This window comes from Podarcis tiliguerta, assembly GCF_965153285.1.
Source record: "Podarcis tiliguerta genome assembly, chromosome: 11".
Classification (NCBI taxonomy): Eukaryota; Metazoa; Chordata; class Lepidosauria; order Squamata; family Lacertidae; genus Podarcis; species Podarcis tiliguerta.
Genome location: NC_139544.1, coordinates 48309986 through 48333939, shown reverse-complemented (window position 1 = coordinate 48333939; position 23954 = coordinate 48309986). Strand labels below are relative to the sequence as shown.

The 23954-nt window shown below is 44.0% G+C and overlaps 1 protein-coding gene across 2 annotated transcripts in view; it reads right to left on the bottom strand.

Moving 5' to 3' along the window:
• Positions 1–23954, bottom strand: part of CCBE1 (collagen and calcium binding EGF domains 1) — a 146343-nt gene that overhangs the window by 15484 nt on the left and 106905 nt on the right. For both annotated transcript variants that reach the window (XM_083403043.1, XM_083403044.1), the window contains 3 exons: positions 8493–8545; positions 3562–3696; positions 1486–1623 (listed from right to left, as the gene is read on the bottom strand). In XM_083403043.1, the coding sequence (XP_083259169.1) occupies positions 1486–1623; positions 3562–3696; positions 8493–8545 (326 nt within the window). The remainder of the gene's footprint in view (positions 1–1485; positions 1624–3561; positions 3697–8492; positions 8546–23954) is intronic.

The window sequence follows — 23954 nt, the reverse complement described above, 5'->3', positions numbered from 1 at the left end:
GGGTGCCTGCATGCATTCTCCCCACCCCACAAGGCTTATGTTATCATCTGTCTTGTATTATCTGCCATTGGTTTTCATTTGATTATGTGGCTACGCCATGCCCTCTCTACAATATGCAATAGGATCTTCATGTCACAAAGATGGTCCATGTCTTTGGTGCCCCTCCCCATGTTCAAACCTGCAGCTCAAATTCACAGACGGCCAAGGGCAGCAGACAGCTTTCATCCCTCTGGCGCTGTAAAATAAACACACACTAATTCATTTTCTCCATCCTGTGTGTTATCTTTGGAGATTGGGTGAGATACTGGTGTTGTGTTGTTGTTTTTAATTTTAAAAAATCAGTATATTATTAACATTGTAAGAAAGGAGTTATCAGATGATCTGCCTTGAAGACCTAAATTCCACTGCAATTTAAGCCAGCTATTTTGGAAAGGTTATTGCAATGCAAATGGTTTTTTGTAGGCTGGCAAGGGCGCATGAACTTCTATCTGCCACAAGATGGCATTCCTAAGCAGATTGTTTCAAACAGTAGACTTAAGAGTCAGAGGGAGAAAATCCTGTTCTCATGTATGGTGGACTGGAATTATACCTGCTTAAAATATTTCTTCTGCATAACTGTTAAAGGCGCAGAAACTCAACTCTATCACCTGGCCACTCGGTTTTGCAAAGCTGGATTAAAAAAAGGAGGCTCAAGAAGCGTACTTTTGGGATTTTAGACATTCAAACATTATGGGACTCCTCTACCCTCAAAATGTCTGTAAGGAACTGATTGTCTGCTTTTTTGTGACTTGCTGGACAAGAACAAGGTTTGTCTAGTCTCGTTTTCTTACTGGGGAAGGGAAACCGAAGTCAGCCAAGAAAGGACCACGTTTTCAGTAATGATAGCTGACACACCAGGGGCATAAATAGCTTCAGCTGACTTCACAAGGCAGAATAGTTCAGCTTGTCTATGACTTCAGCTTCATATGCAGAAGAGCAATGCATTCTGGGAACTCAGGTTCACCAGGAATGGCTGAGAGCTCTGTACAGTGGTACCTCGCAAGACGAATGCCTCGGAAGATGAACAACTCGCAAGACGAAAGAGTTTTTCGTTTTCTGAGTTGCTTCGCAAGACGGATTTCCCTATGGGCTTGCTTCGCAAGACGAAACGTCTTGCGCCTTTTTTTTAAAACCGCCAATGCATTCCAACGGGAAACCGTCAATACGCAGTGGTGCTTCGCAAGACGAAAAAACTCATAGAACGAAACAACTCGCAGAACGAATTAATTTCGTCTTGCGAGGCACCACTGTAGTCTGAGCTGGAACAACCAGCTCAGAACATAATAGCAAGAGCTCTGAATCAACTGATCTGGAGGCAAAAATATGCAATTTTAATAGCACCTCCTTCTGAGCACAGGTCTTTAGGCTTGGAGCTTTTCACTGATTTTATCAGTGCACAGTGGATCCCTTTGAGCCAGAATAATTTAAGAAACAGCAATGTAATACCTTTCTCTCCTTTGGTGCATGTTTTCCCATCATCTTCACGTATGTATCCCTCATTACATTCACACCGATAGCTGCCAAGGGTATTGACACAGATGTGGGGGCAGAGAGGCTCGCTGCTTGTGGCACACTCATCGATATCTGAAAGGGGATGGATGCCGCAGTGGGTTTTAAAAAAGAGAGGGAATTATCAGAAATAAAGGTTTCCTAAATGCACTCGATTAGTGAGGGACTACTGCTCAGTGGAACTATGTGTTGCATGCAACAGATTCCAAACTCTCAACCCCCATCATCTGCAGTTCAAAGGTTCAGACAGCAGGTGATGGGAAATACCTCTAAGTTGTTGGAGAGATAGTGACAGCCAGGTTAGACAAGAACCTGTGGCCCTCTAGATCAGGGATGGAGAACATATGGTCCTCCAGATCAATGCTGGACTCTGAACTTTCATCATCCCTCATCGTTGGCCATGTTGGTGGAGGCAGCATCTGAATTAATCTGAATTAACTATGTAAAGGTTTGGGAAGAAATAAAAAAAAGACCTGCAAATTTGGAGTAGAATGCAATTGTCATTGCTGGGTAAAATTTCGGTCATAAAAATGAATATACTCCCAAAGATGCTATTCCTATTTCAGACTGTACCTATAGTTAATGACATCTGAAATTTTAAGGAATGGCAAAAAGATCTATCTAAGTTTATTTAGCATGGGAGAAAACCCAGGATAAAACATAAATTGTGATTTACACTAAAGAGAGAGGTGGTTTTGTCTTGCCTGACGTACAATTATATTTTGACGCATCATGTTTATGTTGGTTGAAAGAATGGATTTTACTAAAGAACAGATACCTATTGGACTTGGAAGGGCATGACTTAAAATTTGGGTGGCATGCGTCTCTGTGGTACGGGAAGGCCAAGATATATGAGAGTTTCTCAAACTACTTAATTAGGAAAAACCTGTATAGGGTATGAGAAAAATACAAAAACTTATTAGAAAGGAAAACACCAATGTGGCTGTCACCAACAGAAGCCCTTGCAAGGAAAAAATAATAATATACAGAAAAAATGGAGTACATATAGAGACTTGCTAACTGTCACTAGGGAGGAATATAAATTGAAAGAGTATAGAGAGATAAAAGATCAAGTGACAGATCTTTACCATCATTTGAATGCAACATTTAAGTTAGTTAAAAAAATATGGATTTGTGGAACAAAATTCACAGTTTGAAAAGGAGTTATTGGGATCCAGGGTTAAAATACTCGCAAAAATGCCAAAATCAACAAAGGGCAATTGTTGAACATGCAAGGTAGCAGAGGGAACTTTTCATCACATGTGGTGGTTGTGCAGCATAATTAAAAACTATTACGAAATGACCTATAATGAACTTTTAAAAATGTTTTAAAAATCCTTTCCTAAAAATCCGGAAGATTTTTGTGGGGTTAATAACAACAGAAGTTACAAAAAAAGGAGAGAATTTTGTTCCTATATGCGACAACTGCTGCATGTGTGTTATTAGCGCAAAAATGGAAAACAGATAAGGTATCAATAAAAGAAGAATGGTGCATTAAACTGTTAGCATATGAAGAGCTAACAGGAATGACCACTAGAATAAAGAATCAAAATGATAAAAGATATAGGAGGACAGGATATTCTTTATTGAATATATGAAAAAGTATGATAAGCAGACGATCAACCTAGCAGGATGGTAAGATTCTCAGCAGTGTAAGAAATAACTAGAGTTTATATAAGGAGTTGCAATAGACAGCATGAACCAAGAAAAAGCGAGGAAAATAAGAGATAAAAGGAACAATGGAAGGAGAGGATGGGAAGTCGGTTAAGGAACGTTTTCTGGTTGTTGTTTTTGTTATTTCAAAATTGTTACTTTTTATTATTCCAGAGATTCTTTTCTTTTCACATTATTTTTGTTTACATTTTGAAATGTATCAGAAACGCAAATGAAAAATGTATCAAAAAACAATAAAAATCTGAATTAACCAAATTTTGGGAGCACATTAATATCCATATCTTTGAATTTATGGCAAGTAGCCTTGAATTGATTTCAGGTGCAATCTTTTCCACCCACCTAAGCAATAGGGTTTCTCTCTGTTCTTGTGCCTTTCGCGGTCATACCGATAACCAGGGTAGCATGTGCATAAGACTCGTCCAAAGTTGTCTGTGCACTGTTGTTCACAAGGAGCTTCTGCGCAGACGTCATAATCTAACGAGAGAGAAATGTGCTTGTTATTAGCAGCTGTACAACACTGCAAAAGTAATTTGGGAAATTAGTGTTTGCCCTCCAGTTACCAATGTAGTTGTACTCCCGTTACGAATCAAGAAAACGTAGACCTCAAATTTTTATTTACACTGGATTGCTATGTGTGACAAAAGAACAGGCAAAGAAGCAGATACCTCTGGAAGAAAAATAAGATAAATGTAATTACACAATGTTGTTATTTTTCTTCCATCACCTTCAGGATATTTTTTTTTTGGGGGGGGGGACTCTCAAGAAGATTCTCTGTGAATAAAAGTTGGTTAAAAGAAATATACTAAGCTAAGAACCATAGATGATTATAACTGTTGGGCTGTGGAGAAGCTGCATACAGTTTAGTGAATGCATTGTACACCTCTACAATGCTATTTCCAGAACCAAATTTAGTGGATTACAGGATACAAGGACAACCACCTCCTGCCAAATAGAAGGGGAAGACATGGAGGCAGTGAGAGATTTTACTTTCTTGGGCTCCATGATCACTGCAGTTGGTGACAGAAGTCACAAAATTAAAAGGCGCCAGCTTCTTGGGAGAAAAGCAATGACAAACCTAGACAGCATCTTAAAAAGCAGAGACATCACCTTGCCAACAAAGGTCCGTATAGTTAAAGCTATGGTTTTCCCAGTAGTGATGTATGGAAGTGAGAGCTGGACCATAAAGAAGGCTGATCGCCGAAGAATTGATGCTTTTGAATTATGGTGCTGGAGGAGACTCTTGAGAGTCTCATGGACTGCAAGAAGATCAAACCTCTCCATTCTGAAGAAAATCAGCCCTGAGCGCTCATTGGAAGGACAGACCATGAAGCTGAGGCTCCAATACTTTGGCCACCTCATGAGAAGAGAAGACTCCCTGGAAAAGACCCTGATGTTGGGAAAGATGGAGGGCACAAGGAGAAGGGGACGACAGAGGATGAGATGGTTGGGCAGTGTTCTCGAAGCTACCAACATGACCAAGCTGCGGGAGGCAGTGGAAGACAGGAGTGCCTGGCGTGCTCTGGTCCAGGGGGTCATGAAAAGTCGGACATGACTAAACAACAACAAAGATGCAACTGGAGATAGGTAGGATCAGCTGAAAGAGGGGAGACACACTGTTGGAATAAAGGAAGGTGCTTTATAGCCTGCCAAACTAATGGTCCATCTGGCTCAATATTTTCTACATTGACTGGCAACAGCTCTTTGGGGTTTTGAGAGTAGATTTCAGGAGGCAGTGGCTCTCCAGGGTTCCATTGCCAGAGGCCGTCACAGATGAGCAGAGTGCTGCTGCATTCAGGTCCTGCTTTCGGTTGGCCACTGTGCGAACAGGATGCTGGACTTGATGGGCCACCCCTTAACCATGCAGGGTTCCTGACTGAGGGCAGGATTCCAAGGCCATGGAAATTTGCTCTTCAGACCCACATGAAGGTCATGGGTGGAACTGATATGGGGGTGGTGTTGTGGGTGGTGCAAATACCAGTGAGGGGGTAGCCGGGTGGAGTGCATTCCCACTTGCCCCTTTAGGCATTCAGGAAGACCGCCTGAAGATGGTTAATGTTCTGCAAGTTTCCCTGCCTCAGCTCCAATTCACTGGCTGTTGCTAGTGGTGACAAGGAATCATAGGGCACAATCATGCTATGGTTTGTGTGATACTACAGGGCAGCTAGGAGGAGATTTGGGGTTTCTGTGCTGCTTTCTATGGCCTCCACCATATATATTCAGTCATGGGGGGGGGGTGTTTCTCCAAGGGAAGAGGGTCTTTGCATCCTCCTTTCATTGGGCTAGACTGGGAAAGCAATACACCAGCTTGCAGGCATTGGCAGCTGCATCCACCCATGACTGGCATTTCAAGTGTGACATTTCTCTCTCGCATGGAACTAATCTCCATTTAAGAGGGAGAGAACATGTAAACCATCACTCTGTGAACTACAGCACCACATGTTTATTTTGCTTCATGCATTCAGAATCAACTTTGAGTCTTACAGTTCCAAGCTTACTGCAATTGTGCTGACTGTGTATGATGCAACGGAGCTCCATCGCAGCTCAGGCTTCTCATTGCTAAATTGTTTAAGCACAACAACTTCTATCCCACCTATTTTTCAGAAGAAACTCAGGGTGATTTTTTAAAATAAAAAAAGGCAACAGTTATAAAATACAGAACAATTCAAAGTTTACATCGTAAATCAAAATATTAGCATAAAACCCAAGGCCACAGTAACAACGGCAAAACAGCTATCAGAATTAAAACTTCAGAATGTTAGAACAAAAGGAAATATTAAGCCTAAGGCCCCTTTAAGCAATGAACAGCACGTCTCCACTAGCCGTCAAAAGCAGTGATGCGGTCTGATGCTGCATGTTTGCTAAAGTGATGCATGCAGCAGGTGCCACTGTAGAAAAGGCCCTGTCCCTGGACACCACCAAGTGTGCCTTGTGGTGTTACGGAATCTGAAGAAGGAGTTTGGAGACAATCAGAGCATGCATACAGAAGAAGGTGGTCCTTGAGATAAACAGGTCCCAAGCCATTAAGGTTTCTAAAGGTTAACGCCAGCACCATGAATTGAAGGTGGACACAATGTGCAGCCACGATGGACTCAAAATGCCTCTCAGTTGTCAGAGTGCTCCTATTCCATTTGGAACTCGATTTTGCAGAACAAACGATTCCAAGTGTTTTCTCAGCATTGAGCCAAGATAGGTGAGTCACCGGTCGAGTTTGCTCACCTGCTAAGATTTTTATTCATAGTTTGGTTTTGCCCCAGTGCATTATCAGCTCTGTGTCTGGCTGCCAAGATTTCCGGGACTCTGAGCTGCTAAAGCAGCACATCTGCCAATAATAAATCAACCTGATAAAACCAAGGTGATCCCCTTTTGTTGACTGCAAGAGGCAAAAGAGTGGGTTGAGTTGAGCATGTGCATCTGTCTTGGCAGCATAATGTTCATAATGCTACAAGATCAGCCCTTGATTGCCAAAGCAGAGAGCACACAGCCATAAAACACTACTGTTCCAAATAACACACAGTATGTGTAAAACTTTAATAAATGATAAACCGCTGGCTGAGTTCACCTATGCAGTATTTTAAAAGGTGTTGCAAAATTAACACTCCCATTCCTTTTAAAACCACATACTTGATGGCATTTGGGTGGCACATTATGTCTGCTGGAGGGGTTTATGTCTGCTAGAGCCAACTGTTGTGATGCACAAAAATATTAGGGTAAAACCCAGATACAAATCCATGCTTAGCCATCTTGGGCCAGTTACTAATTTGCCTCCCAAGGATGTTATGAAAATAAAACAGGGAGGTGAGATCCTTGGAGAGGATGGGCAGGGTAATATACAATAAATAATAGGAAACAGGGAGGGTGTTTTAAAAAGCCAAGTTCTTTTTCGTCAAAGCAGTGCAGCTGCAAGGTACTGAACAATGGAAGAAGAGGAAGAGTTTGGATTTGATATCCTGCTTTATCACTACCTGAAGGTGTCTCAAAGCGGCTAACATTCTCCTTTCCCTTCCTCCCCCACAACAAACACTCTGTGAGGTGAGTGAGGCTGAGAGACTTCAGAGAAGTGTGACTGGCCCAAGGTCACCCAGCAGCTGCATGTGGAGGAGCGGAGACACGAACCTGGTTCACCAGATTACAAGTCTACCACTCTTAACCACTACACCACACTGGCTCTCTGGGTAGCAGAGACTGGTCTAAGGCATGAGTAGGAAGCAGGTACTCAGACATGGCCATTGGGTGTGTGAGGGCACTGCCTCAGGCAGCAGAAGCCCCCCAAAGTGATGTCCTGCCTGCCCTGCCACCTCCACCCCGGCAGAGAAGCGGTGCTGGCAATGGTGGCAATTTCGGGTAAGATCTTGAGCAGCTTGCAATATCTCTCTCCAAACCAGAGAGGTCTGACCTGAAATCGGCTGTGATACTGGCAGGGAGGGCAGCGCAGGCAATGGCAGGGCAAGGCGGCACTTCCTCTTGCACCTCGAGTGGCGAAAGGGGAAGTGCTGCCCCTGTCCTCAGGTGTCTGACCCCTCGGCCTCAGAGCAAAGAAAGGTGTGAAACAATCTTCTACTGGTTGGCCTACAGATTGCTGTTCTTCAGAGTGGACCCTGAGACTGCTGCCTTCCTTCCACAAAGGCCTTTTATGCATCAGAATAATTGTCCAAGCTATCTAATATCTGCAGTGTCACAATTTATATCTTCGTCAATGACCTACTCCTCATTGCTCCCAAATAATCATTTCAGGAGCATAATCCATCCTCAGAAGAGATGGTTGAAGTAAGAAACTGAAATGGTAAATTTGGGTTGGTTTATTCACATGACTTTGAAGGCCTATAATGTGGAGACTGTTATGAAGCAAAAGGAGACATCGTCAAGCTCAGATACGTCTAGTCAATGTCTAAAATTATGGCGTTATAATGGTGACTGGGGACACGACAGCAGCCACCGGATGATTTTCTACAGCAGAGGTAGTCAATGTGGTTGCCTTTGGATATTGTTGAACCCCAGCTCCCATCAGCCCCAGTCAACATGGTCAGTGGTGAGGGATGATGGGAGCTGTAGTCCCATCAAAGCCTGGAGGACACCTCATTGGTTATCCCTGGTCTATACTCACTAACCACCCAACCCAATGTATTTATACTTGGTAATTGTACTGAGTTTAGTGAGACTTACTCCCAAGTAAGCATGTAGAGAAACAAATATTTTAGCCCAAATTTATTAGAGTACAGGAAGACAGAACCACTGTAGTGATAAGTGTTGGAAAGAATAATTTAAGAACGTACCTTCAGGAATGCATTGTCCAAGAACAAACTTATAACCCTTACAGCACTTTTTCCTAAAAAGACAAAAACAGAAAACTATCTATTAGACGGAATTAGTAAATTAAGATCCCAGTCCTATCCATGTTTATTTGAACATAGGTTCTACTGAATTCAATGGCCTTTCCCCCAAGCAAGTATGCATAGCTTATGACATTACCTGTATTACTTTCAGAAAGGCCAGTAATGCAAGCAACAGCTTCAGCTAAAGCTACTTCATTATCGTAATGTTGTGATTTGTGTTGTGTTGTCTTGTCTTGTATACAGTACAATACAGTACAGTATTGCATTGTATTAAAACATTTATTCCCATTCCTCTGCTTCAAGGCCTGAGGCAGCTTACAACAATATTATGTAAACTGTTTAGGGGTTTGGATGATTAAATCATATATTTGTTGTTATTGTTTAGTCATTTAGTCATGTCCAACTCTTCGTGACCCCATGGACCAGAGTACGCCAGGCACTCCTGTCTTCCACTGCCTCCCGCAGTTTGGCCAATCACATGTTAGTAGCTTCGAGAGCACTGTCCAACCATCTCGTCCTCTGTCGTCCCCTTCTCCTTGCACCCTCAATCTTTCCTAACATCAGGGTCTTTTCCAGGGATAAATCCTGTTAATTCCCCCCCAAGAAAAAAAGCATAACCCTCAGAACAAAATACAAATGGGAGACCTGAATGCAAATGCAGGTCTGAAACTACCACAGTAAAGTGAGAAAATGAGATGGTAGAATTCTGAAGCCATAAAATAGACTGTACTAGATTGACCGCAGGAGCAAATGAATGCTCCCTGGAAGGGACAGGGCACTCCCATTCAAAACAACAACAACAACCATCAGTGTGCCATAGGGAGAAATTATAGACCAGCCTGCTCACTGTTTATGCTATGTTTTCGCTAGTGCCGAATGTATTGCTCTGTTTTCCTTTGGACCCCACCAGCGATGCTGAGAGGGGGGCATTGTTGTCTGGGTGGCCCAGGACACTGCCCAGGCTTGCGCCCTGGGGAGGTCACTTTGGTGCTGGTAATGTGGCAGTTGGACCTCACCCCCAGAGGCATGCTCCATTGTCTCGTGAGACAGACAGATGAGACAGACAGATGCAACTAAGATCCTTCTCCAGCTACTATTTGTACAGTCAGTGCTGGCTCCAGGTGTGAGGGTGCCATGGGCCAGGTGTTCTCTGCTCATGAAACCTTCTTGTCTGTCAATGGTCCTGGCATGCTTACCATGTGGTGGGCAGCAGCAGTACTAGACGGCTGGGTTCTGCCACTATTTAAATTTCCCACAATGCCCCAGCTTGTTCACTCCTTTGTGGAAGTGGGAAACTAAAATGGCGGCCTCTAGAGGTACACCCTATGGCCCAGCTCTGCTTAGAGTGGCATGTCAGAAATGAACAGGGAGCCCAAGGCAGCTGTCAGTTGTGAGTCCCAAGGCCATGGTATCTGCCAAAACATGATGGCTGCTGAAGCCAACCTTGTGTACATGCATCTTTAGAAACAAGATGCCCTAAACCTGTGATCCACATGAACTCCTAACTTGATAACGGGTGTCTGAAAGCAGACTGGTGGGAAAACAAAAGTTCAGCTACTGAGACTTGCAAAAGTTAATGTTGTCGTAACGACGTTCATGATTTAAAGAGAGCAGAAAACAAGAGTTGACATTAATAACATATTTCAGTCTGCAGAGGGGTAGCATAACATGTGGTCCTGCTTATCTGGAAAGAGGTTCCTTTAGGTATGAGCAAGATTCAGAATTATCCTATGCTGCTTTGGTAGGGGAAGGGCTAAAGGTCAGCAGTAGGGCACATGATTAACCAGCCAGTTCCCCATTCCATTTCCAACAGATATTCATCGTTCTGCATGTTCAGTCTTCTAATGGCTGTTTTTTTTTGGGGGGGGGAGCAGACACCCTGGTGCCTAATCCCAGCAGTATTAAAATCTTGAATTTCCCCATTGATTTCCATGGGAAGCCCTCACTTCTAGCTCTTGAGGACATTTTAAAAGAAACATCACAGCATGAACCATGAAATGACCAATCCGTGCAATGAGATGGTTCTGTCTACCTGTTTTATACCCACATCTCTCTCTGTCCCTCTTCCTTTTCTGTTGACTCCTATTTCCCTTCCCTCCCAGTTTTCTGTTTCCCACCTCTCAACAGTTAGTCAGTATTCCATGGGAATGGAACACGCTCACTTCTCATTAGAGTGTTTCTGTGGCCAACCCCTCCCCAGTTTTTGTTTTGTATTTCTGAAAAATCTGAAGTAATAATAATAATAATAATAATAATAATAATAATTTATTATTTATACCCCGCCCATCTGGCTGGGTTTCCCCAGCCACTCTGGGCGGCTTCCAAAAGAATATTAAAATACTGTGATACATCAAACATTAAAAGCTTCCCTAAACAGGGCTGCCTTCAGATGTCTTCTAAAAGTCTGGTAGTTGTTGTTATTATTTCATTGACATCTGATGGAAGGGCATTCCACAGGGCAGGTGCCACTACTGAGAAGGTTGGTTCCCTGTAACTTCATTTCTCGCAGTGAGGAAACCACCAGAAGGCCTTCAGACCTGGACCTCAATGTCCAGGCTGAATGATGGGAGTGGAGACACTCCTTCAGGTATACAGGGCCAAATCCATTTAGGGCTTTAAAGGTCAGCCCCAACACTTTGAATTGTGCTCGGAAACGTACTGGGAGCCAATGTAGGTCTTTCAAGACCGGTGTTATATGGTCTCGGCGGCTGCTCCCAGTCACCAGTCTGGCCGCTGCATTCTGGATTAGTTGTAGTTTCCGGGTCACCTTCAAAGGTAGCCCCACGTAGAGCGCATTGCAGTAGTCCAAGCGGGAGATAACCAGAGCATGCACCACTCTGGCAAGGCAGTCCGTGGGCAGATAGGGTCTCAGCCTACGTACCAGATGGAGCTGGTACACAGCTGCCCTGGACACGGATTTAACCTGTGCCTCCATGGACAGCTGTGAGTCCAAAATGACTCCCAGGCTGCGCACCTGGTCCTTCAGGGGCACAGTTACCCCATTCAGGACCAGGGAATCCTCCACACCTGCCCGCCTCCTGTCCCCCAGAAACAGTACTTCTGTCTTGTCAGGATTCAATCTCAATCTGTTTGCCGCCATCCATCCTCCAACCGCCTCCAGACACTCACACAGGACCGTCACCGCCTTCACTGGTTCTGATTTGAAAGAGAGGTAGAGCTGGGTATCATCTGCATACTGATGAACACCCAGCCCAAACCTCCTGATGATCTCTCCCAGCGGCTGCATATAGATGTTAAAAAGCATGGGGGAGAGGACAGAACCCTGAGGCACCCCACAAGTGAGAGCCCGGGGGTCTGAACACTCATCCCCCACCACAACTTTCTGAACATGGCCCAGGAGGAAGGAGCGGAACCACTGTATGACAGTACCCCCAGCTCCCAGCCCCTCAAGACGGTCCAGAAGGATGTTATGGTCGATGGTATCAAACGCCGCTGAGAGATCCAGCAGAACTAGGAAACAGCTCTCACCTTTGTCCCTAGCCCGCCGGAGATCATCAACCAGTGCGACCAAGGCAGTTTCAGTCCCGTGATGAGGCCTGAATCCCGACTGGAAGGGATCCAAATGGTCCGCTTCTTCCAGGCGTGCCTGGAGTTGTTCAGCCACCACTTGCTCAATCACCTTGCCCAAGAATGGAAGATTTGAGACTGGGCGATAGTTGGCCATCGTGGCCGCATCTAAAGATGGTTTTTTAAGAAGCGGTTTAATAACCGCCTCTTTCAGCGGGTCTGGGAAGACTCCCTCACGGAGGGAAGCATTCACCACCCCACGAAGCCCATCGCCCAGCCCTTCCCAGCTAGCTTTTATAAGCCAGGATGGGCAAGGATCAAGGAGACAGGTGGTTGGTTTCACTCGTCCAAGCAGCCTGTCCACATCCTCGGAGGTAACAGATTGGAATTGATCCCACGCAATTTGACTAGACAGGACTCTAGCACTCTCCTGCCCCGGCCCTGTTCCCACGGTGGCATCGACCTCTTCCGGAATCTGAGCGACTTTATCTGCAAAAAACTTTGCAAAATCATTGCAGGAGATCATGTGGCCCGTGTCTGCTGATACCTCCCACATATTTGCAATTATTGACATTTTGGCTGCATGAGCAACAAATGGGGGCAGAACTGACTATCCCAACAGATGCTTATGATTTTTTAAAATATATGTTTGTGTGTGTGTGTGTGTGTGTGTTCATTTATGAGAACGAGGGAAAAAGAATAGGATGTACAAATCAATCAAAGGAAAAAAACATAATTGAAAATGGGACTGTGTGAAGCTCAGAGATTTGAAGAAGGCAAAGTTTGAGCTTTCTCTGTGGGTGGTTCCTTGAGTTTACAGGAGCTTTAAATAATAGGCAGAACAATCCTATGCAGGTCTGCTCAGAAGTAAGGCCCACTGAGTTCAATGGAGCATAAGTAAAGGTACCCCTGACCATCAGGTCCAGTCGTGACCGACTCTAGGGTTGCGCGCTCATCTCGCTCAAGAGGCCGGGAGCCGGCGCTTGTCCACAGACAGCTTCCGAGTCACGTGGCCAGCGTGACTAAGCCGCTTCTGGTGAACCAGCGCAGCACACGGAAACTCCGTTTACCTTCCCGCTGGAGAGTGGTCCCTATTTATCTACTTGCACTTTGGGGTGCTTTCGAACTGCTAGGTTGGCAGGAACTGGGACCAAGCAATGGGAGCTCACCCCGTCATGGGGATTCGAACCGCCGACCTTTCGATCAGCAAGTCCTAGGCTCTGTGGTTTAACCCACAGCGCCACCCGCGTCCCATCAATGGAGCATAATCCCAGATAAATTGATAAACCTTAGGATGCAATGCTAGCCACACCTACTTTGGATTAAGACCCATCAAGATCACTTTTGTGTGAACATGCACAGTATTTCACTATTAATGCTTGATATTTCATAGCTCACTAACAGTTCTCTCATGGTGGCCCTTTAATGGATGCCTTAGTGGGTATAAATCTTGCTTTCCTATGCAAGAAGAGACTCTAAACGCAGTGGAAACCTTCATCTTGTATATGTAAACCAAAAGTAACCTTTTCAGTCCAGCTTCTTCTTAAATTACACTTTAAGCGAATGACCTAGCTTTCCCCCCCTTTCAAAGTGTGGTTTCCAGAACATCTTGCAGATGTGGTTAGAGAAATCAGATGTCAAACTAAGGACTGCGAGTTTACCTTCTGCCCCTTAAACCGCAAGTCTTAAGACAGAGAGCTATAAAATTATGCATGGTGTTGAGAAAGTGGATAGAGTGTTCCCCCCGCCCCAAACTCATAATAGTAGAACTTGGAGCCATCTAGCAAAACTTATTGGCAGACGATTCAGGACAAGCCAAAAGAGAATCCTTCTTCAGACTACAACATAGCTAATTTATGGGATTTTTCTGCTACGTGATGTGATGGCCACTAGTTTATAAAAAATTAAAACGGGATTAGGAAAATTCATAGAAGACAGACCTAAAACAGATAGGTCTCTCAATAATCCAGACTGGATTATTGTAACTCGCTCTACGTGGGGCTGCCCTTGAGACTGACCCAGAAACTCCAGCGGGTGCAGAATGCCGCGGCGAGACTCCTTACGGGGCCCTCGCTGCGAGATCACATTCACCTGGTGCTATACCAGCTGCACTGGCTCCCGGTGGGGTACAGGATCAGGTTTAAGGTGCTGGTTTTAACCTTTAAAGCCCTATACGGCCTAGGACCCTTGTACCTATGGGACCGCCTCTCCTGGTATGTCCCACAGAGGAACTTACGGTCTTCAAACAAAAACATCCTGAAGGTCCCAGGCCACAGAGAGGTTAGGCTGGCCTCAACTAGGGCCAGGGCCTTTTCAGTACTGGCCCCGACTTGGAGGAACGCTCTGTCACAAGAGACTAGGGCCCTGCGGGACTTGACATCTTTCCGCAGGGCCTGCAAGACAGAGCTGTTCCACCAGGCCTTTGGCCAGGGGACAGCCTGACTCCCTCCTTTGGCAATCTTCACAGAACTTTAGCCTAATGGTTGCCATCAATTTCAGTTGAATTAATTTTATAATGGAATGATTTTAGAATGTTGTACTATTTTATTGTTGTTAGCCGCCCTGAGCCCGGCTTTGGCTGGGGAGGGCAGGATAGAAATAAAATTTTTTATTATTATTATTAAACATCCAAAGACTCCAGGGCTGAGGAGGAATATTATAAGATGGCTATTGCCTTTATGTCCTGCTTGTGGACTTCCCAGAGGGCCTGGCTGGCCACCCTCAATGCTGGGCTTGAAGAATCATTGGTCTGATCCAGCAGGGCGCATGACTCCCAACCTGAGTAGCAGCTTTGACTCTGACCTAGACAGTGGTGGACGTACATTTTGGGGGCCCTGAATCTGGAACTGCTATGGGGACCCCTTCAGAACCAGCAACAAGGTCTTGGTAACCACTGCTATCTTCTTCAATGGAGTTGTTCCATGACAGAGCATCACACTTTTACAACATCTGTGCTACTGACTTTGGGATTGTTGAAATATACAGAACAAAAAAGGAATCAATCTGAGTCGTGTGACTCAAATTTGGTCTGCTAGACCCATTTTTTTTTAAAGCAACACGGACTAAAGTCAGTTTGACTTATTGTGGTTTATTTAGCAAGCAGCCATTGGACACATAAAATAATAATAACAACAAGGATACTGCTACCAATAATGGTTAACATTTCTACTCCCCAACCCCTAGGGGACAAATCATTTCCTGTTTCCCCCTCAAGTTTTGTTACACGAATCTGTAAAACTTTCAGAAGAAATTTAGATGTTCGAAAGGATATAGATCTCTCAACATCGGACAGCAAAAAACAGGTCTTTGCAAGAGACGACCTTCCCTTCTGTGATCTTAGCAATGGGTGGATTTAAAGTCACTTCTGGGGCCCCTTCCTAGATTAGGGGCCTTGAAGTTTAAGCTCCATTAGTTTCATGGTAGATGATAAAGGACTAAGCAGAGCAGAATAATCAGAAGGGAAAGAGGTGGACTAAGCAATGGTCCCTAGTGCTAAGGCAAAACATATCCAGCCTTTGATTCAGGTAGGTAGCCGTGTTGGTCTGATGCAGTAGAAATATATAAAGAATCATCCAGTAGCACCTTAGAGACCAGCTAAGCTTGTTCTTGGTATAAGCTTTCGTGTGCATGCACATTTCTTCAGATACATGCACACAAAAGCTTATACCAAGAACAAACTTAGTTGGTCTCTAAGGTGCTACTGGACAATTTTATTTATTTTTTATATATATATCCAGCCCTGCACCGGAAACCCCAGAGGCAACGACCACTGAGCACCTAAAGAGGCAACTGCTTCTTCATGTGGAGACCCCATGCTCCCCATTGCTGGATGACTGGTCCAGGCAATGAGCCAGGAAAGAGCGAAATGAGAGGAAATAGAGCACGAGGCTTCAAGACAGAAGACTGGCCCTTTGAGCTCTCAAACGGAGATGAAAAGACCTGATTTCAGCTTGGTTGAAGCAAGTTGTCCATTTGGAGTTAACTCAGAGGTTCTGCAACTCCAGCCTGAATTGCCCCATCAGCTTCTATTTGAGGTCTGAGTAGATGACTTGGGCTCCTCATACATAACATCATGGCTTTTTAGAAATGTAAGTTTCCCTACTGAGCATTAAGGGTATGTTCATATAACCATTTTGGGTTGATTAGCAAAGGTAAGATTAGCAGATTAACTTCCCATAAATGCCATCCATTCCAGAAGGGGACACACACACACACACACACACACACTTTTTTTTTTGCTTGGTTTGAATGACGAGCCTTACAGGTACAGTACCTTCCGTAAAAATGCTTTTGCTTTCCCAGAATGCCCCTCTTCTGCTGTCTCTTCCACATTAACAGCAAGCCGAAGCCAACATAAATAGCACATGAGGCTTTAAGGCAATTTCCCACTAACTTCGTAAACCAACAATTCAGAGTTTCAGGCTTCCTCTAAAAGTCAGTGACGCAGGTGAACCTGCAAAGTGTCCAAAGGGCTACAAGCCTTGGCTGTAAGAACCGACCCTTTCAAATTAGCAACAGACTATCAAAACTATGTAAAAAGCAAAACTCTGGCCTACACGGTTTCAAAGATTAAGCTGAGCACAAATTCTTCTTAATGAATTTAGGATGTCTGGTGCTGGGGGGGATTGGAGGAAGTTTTGCCTTGTTTTGCAAACACTGGTCTTCATTAAACCTTCTTGTAAAATGCTGCTGTGAAGTTTTATCTTTAAGAAAAACAACGGAAGGAGGAAGACCTTTCAAGGGTGCACCAAGAAGACTGTTTGCTTCCTCCATGTAGCAGGATATCTCTGAGGCATTTTTCATTAGATTAGTATCTCACAAGTTATCCAGGATCCAAGATAAACTAGGCTACTGCTATATGTGAACATCAGAAAGGTTCAGACAATCAGAAATATATCTATCTCCCAGGATGTTGTTTGGGACTTGTGGAAGTCAGTTGGTAGTTCACCACACTTTGACCAGTGTGATGTCTCAGCAGAGCCCCAGCAGACAAAACTGAGTTTAGCTGCGGGTGGCACTGTGGTCTAAACCACTGAGCCTCTTGGGCTTGCCGATCAGAAGGTCGGTGGTTCAAATCGCCATGACGGGGTGAGCTCCTGTTGCTCTGACCCAGCTCCTGCCAAGCTAGCAGTTTGAAAGCACACCAGTGCAAGTAGATAAATAGGTAGCGCTCCAGTGGAAAGGTAAATGACATATCTGTGTACTCTGATTTCCATCACGGTGTTCCACTGCGCCACAAGCGGTTTAGTCATGCTAGCCACATGACCTGGAAAGCTGTCTGTGGACAAACGCCGGTTCCCTCGGCCTTAGAGCAAGATGAGTGCCGCAAGTCCATAGTCGCCTTTGACTGGATGGACTTAACCGTCCAGGGGTCCTTTACATTTACCTTAGCTACACCACAGACACGATTTACACCATGGAAAAGAAACCTCCAGGGAAGAGAGAGTGCAAAACCAAAGAGCTAGTGAAGTCATATTGGCTTTCTGTTCCTTCCAAGTGCCCATATTTCGAACCTTTGAGGACTTTCTTGCCATTTCTAAATGCAGCAGGCACTACATCGTGCCTTGAATGTGTAAGAAGCTTGGATAGGTAATGTTTCCAGTACACAGAAAACAGTGTGACTGGCTTGAAATTAATCTGACATATGTGAAATTCTAAAATGCAAGGCCTGAAGTGACCCATGGCACTCTGCACGCCAGTTATGTTTCCCAGAAGCAATTTATCAAAATCGTTGACACCGAAGTGGATGATTAGCAGAGTTATTTTCCTGACAAAACCTATTGTCAGGCAAGAAGAACAAGGCTGACAGGCATTTTCTGAGCAAATTACACAACTATATTTTCATAACGGTTAGCAAACAGGCTGTCATTGATCTGACAAAACATCAAACACAATGCCTGTTATGTGGCTCTGAGCAACTGTGCCTTTTAAGTCCCTCAAAACCTCTTCATAAAGCTACAGTTTTTAGGTGTATTCCTAAGGTGATGTTATAAATTGGGGGGCAGGCAAGGCCCCAAACCTCTAGATTCAGTAAAAGGTTAGAATTTGAGCAAAATCACAAATTCATGAGTTTAGCAGGGGCTGGAAATAACACCAGCTGGCTTCCTCATGAGACCAGCTTGGTGATGGCTCACTTATGGGGTGGGTCGTTTAAGACACAAGAGACTGCTCATGACCCGCTTTGTTTGATAATGGTGAGGCAGTGGGCCCTGATAAAAGGAAAAAGCTGCTTGCTTTGCAATAGGCTTGGGAAACAAGAGGTTGTGATGCTGTAAGTTGCTGTTTTTCTGTAAGTGGTTCTGGTAAGAAGAAAGAAGAAGTGGAGAGGTAGCCATGCAGTTCAGAAGAAGCCAGTGAGGTGCTTTGTTTTGCTTTATTTTTAGGAGGGAAAAGTGCCGGTACTCACAATGAAGTTGTTACAGTAAGTGCCATACTTTGAACATTTGACAGGAAAAGGTGCCAGTACTGCGTTCTCTTGAGTAGCCCCAGAAAAAAGCACTGGAAGAAGCCATAGCACAGAGACATAGGCAGCATGGCTGGTCCCTCCACTTGTAAACCCAAGTCTACTGCTCCTAAGAGGGAAGCAAAGGACCCTCTTGAGATGTAAGTGCTCTGAACTCTCTCCGTAGTGGATTCAGGTGTATCTATGTGTAAATTAAACCATATCTCTTAAAGACACTGCAGTCTCTGCTATGCCTAATTTCCAATGGAAACACAAACCCTGGGTGAATGCCTAGAACCCCCTGGAATCTTGTCACTGCTCAGCAGAGATTGCGGGTGATGTGTAACATTATTTTAAATAAGCACCCCAGAAATGTAAAATGTGAAAGTGATAGGTGCATGTCTGGAAACACATATATTGCACGGGTACACTTGTAAGGAAGTCCAGAACAGTCCCTAGTGGCCACTGGGCTGTGAGCCAACAAGTGAAAACATGCCTTGGCCATTTTGTTTGGATACCAACAAATTGCATCCAAAACACTCTTCTTATATGGTTAAGTCAAAACATTGGAAGCGGAGAGAAGACATTTGCAAATATAGCTAGCATTCCTTTTTCAGTGGGTTTTTTGGGGGCTGGGTGTCAATAGCCAAATCTGATTGACTGAAGCCATTATGACACCATCACATTTGCAATGTGAACCCTGATTGGGTGGATCAAGGAAAAGGAAGAACCTTAAGAAAAAGCAGAAGAGGTTGTGAATAGCACAAAAATGCAAAGATGGGGATTTTAGGCCACTCTTGGAAGCATAACTTTTGCCCCCAAAATTATGTTTAACTCTGCTTCTTATTTAGTCATTTATGGGTCCACTCCTTGGGTACCTTAAAGAGTATATATCTATAGCTGACAAACAGTATAAATATATTTGGTCATAGGGATTTTGAGATCTGGATGTAATACTTTTGATCTTGTATAATTTTAGGTACAGCACATTGAATTCAGAATAATCTCATAATTATTCAGTGAACTGCAGGTCACCAAAATGCTTATTTATCTGAACTCCACGCACAAAAATCCCACTGAGACATTTGCCTCCCTGCCAAAATCCTGTATGAACAAATAGCGACCATCTGTGTTTGCAAGCATGTCAAGTAACCAGTAGCTGGTGGGAGTTCAGCAATAATTCATACACTTATTTTTTAAAAAAACATTGCTGCTATTTGGTATGGCCTAATTGAATGCTGGGCCATTTTTTACTGGCTGTTTCTTGGGAGATATGTATCAAAGTTCTAAAATTAATGTCTGCTGTCAATCTATAGTCAACGGGCTGCATCCAGGTGTTCGTCCATTCATGGAAGGCACTTTGATCCAGTGGAGGCTTCCTTGAATGGAAGGAAGAGGTAGGTGACTTTTGCTTTTTCACCCATTTCCACTGCATCCCCGAAATTTACTCCAGAAGGTTGAAGCATGTGCCAGGACAGCAACAGAGACTGCAGGAGAAAGGGGAAATTTCTGAAAATCTCTTCTGTCCTCCTTCCATTCGCAAAAGCCTCTGATGGATGAAAAAACCTTCCATGGATGGAAGAACAGCATTAGAAAGAACCCAGTGTGTTACATTTCCACTATCATTCCCCACAGTGGTCTTCTGTTATATAGCCAGAGCTGAAACTGAATTGCTTGGAGGTTCACAATGCAGGGGGACTATGCAAATGTTCTTTCCACCACCATCCAGTTCTCAATTAGCCTCCATGCCAGTTTTCTTTCCAAGCTCGTAAATCGACTGCCTGGCTGATGGCACATTGTCAGCTATTTGTCTAAACAAAGGTGAGCCAAAATCCAGTACTAATTACTGCACATCTGTCCAGACTCTCATGGAATTCTTAAACTTCCATGACTCTTCATTTGCGACTCCAGTTTCACAGAAAAAATGCATGCTAGATAGAAAGCCATAATTCCATTCCACTAATGAACAATGTGCCAAAGGAGGAATTTGGAGCTCGTTAGTTGACTGCGGCTCTGTTGCTAGGTCAACCGAGTTAAACAGCAACAAGTCGCTGGTGGGTTGTTTGATTTATTAAATCTACTCCACTCCAGTTCAATGCAGAATCTTTCATCAGCAAGATCACAAACATGCTGCACGAGCAACGGCTAATAAACTGCCTTTCAAACACTAATAAAAATCGAATCACACAACATGTAGACACACATGAACACCTATTGTACACAGGCACACAGAAGAGAAGAGTGAGCCTGAGGAATGTATAAATGTACCAGGCAGAGCTGAAGCCTGGCAGTATCCCAAATAGATTCTAAACTTTTTAACAAAGTCAAAGAGCATTATATAAATTATTGGGAAATTATTTAGTGTTTGCAATATCGAAATATAGCATCACCCATGTACAAGGACAGCAAGGAAAGGTCCCTGCCCCATTGGGAGACAACAGAGTCAGGGGAAACGAAGGAAGACATCAAAAGGATAATAGTATGTTGTTATTTCAGCTACATATATTTAGGCTTAGAGGTTGAAGCAATTTAGCAGCATTTTAGAGGCTGAATCAACTGCAAGTTTGCCAGTAACATGCAGGAACAACCATGCACCCAAAGTAGGGAGGGCTTTGTGTGCACTCCATGCAGATCCCCAAGAGATTTTTTGAATAGCATGTACAGCATTTGATGCCACTAGTCTAAAATCATCTGAGCCTTGACAAATGCTGCTAAAATTTGGGTTGCCAACAACTTAATATCACAATCAGATACCCATGGGAAACCCAGAAGCAGGACCTGTGCACAACAGCAGCTGATTTTCAGAGGCGTACTACCTCTGATAAGTAGAGGTAGAACACAGCCTCTGTGACCAGCAGCCACTGAAAGCCCCACACCCTCCATGATCTTGCCTATTCCTCCTTTAAAGCTGTCCAAGATAGTAGGTACTGAAAAGTTTCACAAAATACTGTGCTTTTGAGCGCTTGGAAAATGTGGCGTCCCACAATAAAAGCAAAACTTTGATGGAATACATGAAATAGGTACAAAGCAAATCAAAAACAAATGTGAAATTATTATTTCTCTGCATGTGAAAGCATCTCTGGGTTCTAATTTTTCTTTGCAAGAATTTCAGGGAATTCTCTTTTGCAACTGCTTCAACTCCAGGTGGCAATGGTGTAACCAAGATCCATGCTTATCTGAAACAAACGTTCAAATGATCCTGAGCTAGTGTGGTTATGAATGAAGGATCTTGGCATTTCCCTGCAACGTGATGCTCTTTTCAAACCGCAAGATGCCATTTAGAATCTACCTTCTCTCTCTCGAGACAGGCCAACAGACTCCCATAGACACTGTTTGCTTACTTACAGTCTGCTGAAGTCACGCTTCAGACCACAGACTGAAAAATGTAAAAAAAAGAAGGGGGGTCATACTTTGCTTAATGTCTCCTTCAGTGACAGATGTCAGATTTATTATAGAATTTTGAACATTAACATCACTGGAGGGAGATGTTATTAAGACAGATCTGACAACTTAACTTTAGACATGCTAGTTATGACAATTCAGAGTATAGTATCCAAAAGGACAGACTAAAAAATGCATCGCTTTTCAAAAATTGTTTTAATTATTCAGATTATTTCTAGGAATGCACTTGTTTTGTTGTTCTTGTTCACTTATGCCACACACACGCACCCTGCAAAATGTGAGAAACAAGAAAAAGGAAGGGGGAATAGAGTTGTACAGTGGTACCTCGGGTTAAGTACTTAATTCGTTCCGGAGGTCCGTTCTTAACCTGAAACTGTTCTTAACCTGAAGCACCACTTTAGCTAATGGGGCCTCCTGCTGCTGCCGCGCTGCCAGAGCACGATTTCTGTTCTTATCCTGAAGCAAAGTTCTTAACCTGAAGGACTATTTCCGGGTTAGCGGAGTCTGTAACATGAAGCATATGTAACCTGAAGCGTATGTAACCTGAGGTACCACTGTATAGTGTTTTTAACATGCCCCTCATTTACATTCCCTTGGTAACCCTTACAATAATCCTGTAAAGCATGTCAGTCTGAAGGCACATGAGGCCACCAACCTGCTGAAGCTAAGGAAGTCTAGTGGCTTTGCTCAGTTCCTAGATGAGTGATCTCATGGGAACCACACTATTTCGCCTTAGCTTCCACAATGGCTGTGGTCTGAACCACTGAGCCTCTTGGGCTCACCAATCAGAAGTTTGGCGGTTTGAATCCCTGCGACGGGATAGCTCCCGTTGCTCTGTTCCACCTCCTGCCAACCTAGAAGTTTGAAAGCACACCAGTGCAAATAGATAAATAGGTACCATTGTGGCTAGAAGGTAAACAGTCTTTCCGTGCGCTCTGGTTTCCGTCACAGTGTTCTGTTGCACCAGAAGCGGTTTAGTCATGCTGGCCACATGAACCGGAAAGCTGTCTGTGGACAAATGCTGGCTCCCTCGGCCTGAAAGCGAGTTGAGCACCGCACCCCATGGTCGCCTTTGACTGGACTTGACCACCCTTTTTTTGCTGACTGGGACTGATGGGAGTTGTAGTCTAAAATGCTTTGTGGAGGTTTATCCATTGCAGGAGGTTGGACTAGATGACCCTCAGGGTTCCTTCCAACTCTAAAATTCTACAAGTCTATGATGTCTGGAGGGCAAAGGCTAATATATGCCAAATACACAGGTCACTTTCTAGAGACCTCCTTTAAGTGGAACTGAAGGCTTTTTGCACAATCTCCAGGAGGAGTTAGAAGTGGAACGTGCAACAAAACCTTGCAGTAGGGACTGCTCCTGTTCTGTGTTTTTAGGTATTCAACCATGCCTTTTTAGGTATTCCATTTCTCTTTCTCTCCACGTTTTCTGTCTTCCAGCAGTCAAAGTCAGCATTCCACGCCGACTGAGCATACTCTCTCCTCATTGGGATACTTCAGGAGGTTCCCCTCACCCACTTAGTGTTTTCCATCTCTATTTTTTGTATCTTGGGGGCTCACCTGACCACACTGATACTTCTCTCTTGTGTGTGGATTGTATGCTAAGTGTCTGTACTCAGACAATTAACATTACCGCACAGTTTGGCTTTTTATTTCTTGGAACAACAGCTCACTGCGATACCGTAGAGCGAATTCTTGTGTGAAATGGTTCTGAGTTTTAAAAGCTGCTTGCTACGTGCTGCGGGAGACAGCCGTACTAAAAAGTAAATCAAAGTCTTACCGGGAGTGCAGATCACTTAAAAGTTCTCTGGATACTGACTATGCCACATCACCGCCATGCCAAAATAATTAAAGCACATCTGTTTGTTTTCATTTAATGATGTCCGTGTATAGTTTCACATAGGAATGACTATCAGTTAGTAAGCTGGTGGCAGGAAGGACAAGAAAGCAGCATTGCTGTCAGCTTCAGATTCTGCTAAGTATAGGGCAGGGCTTTCTGAAGTGAAAGAAGAAGAAGAAGCAGA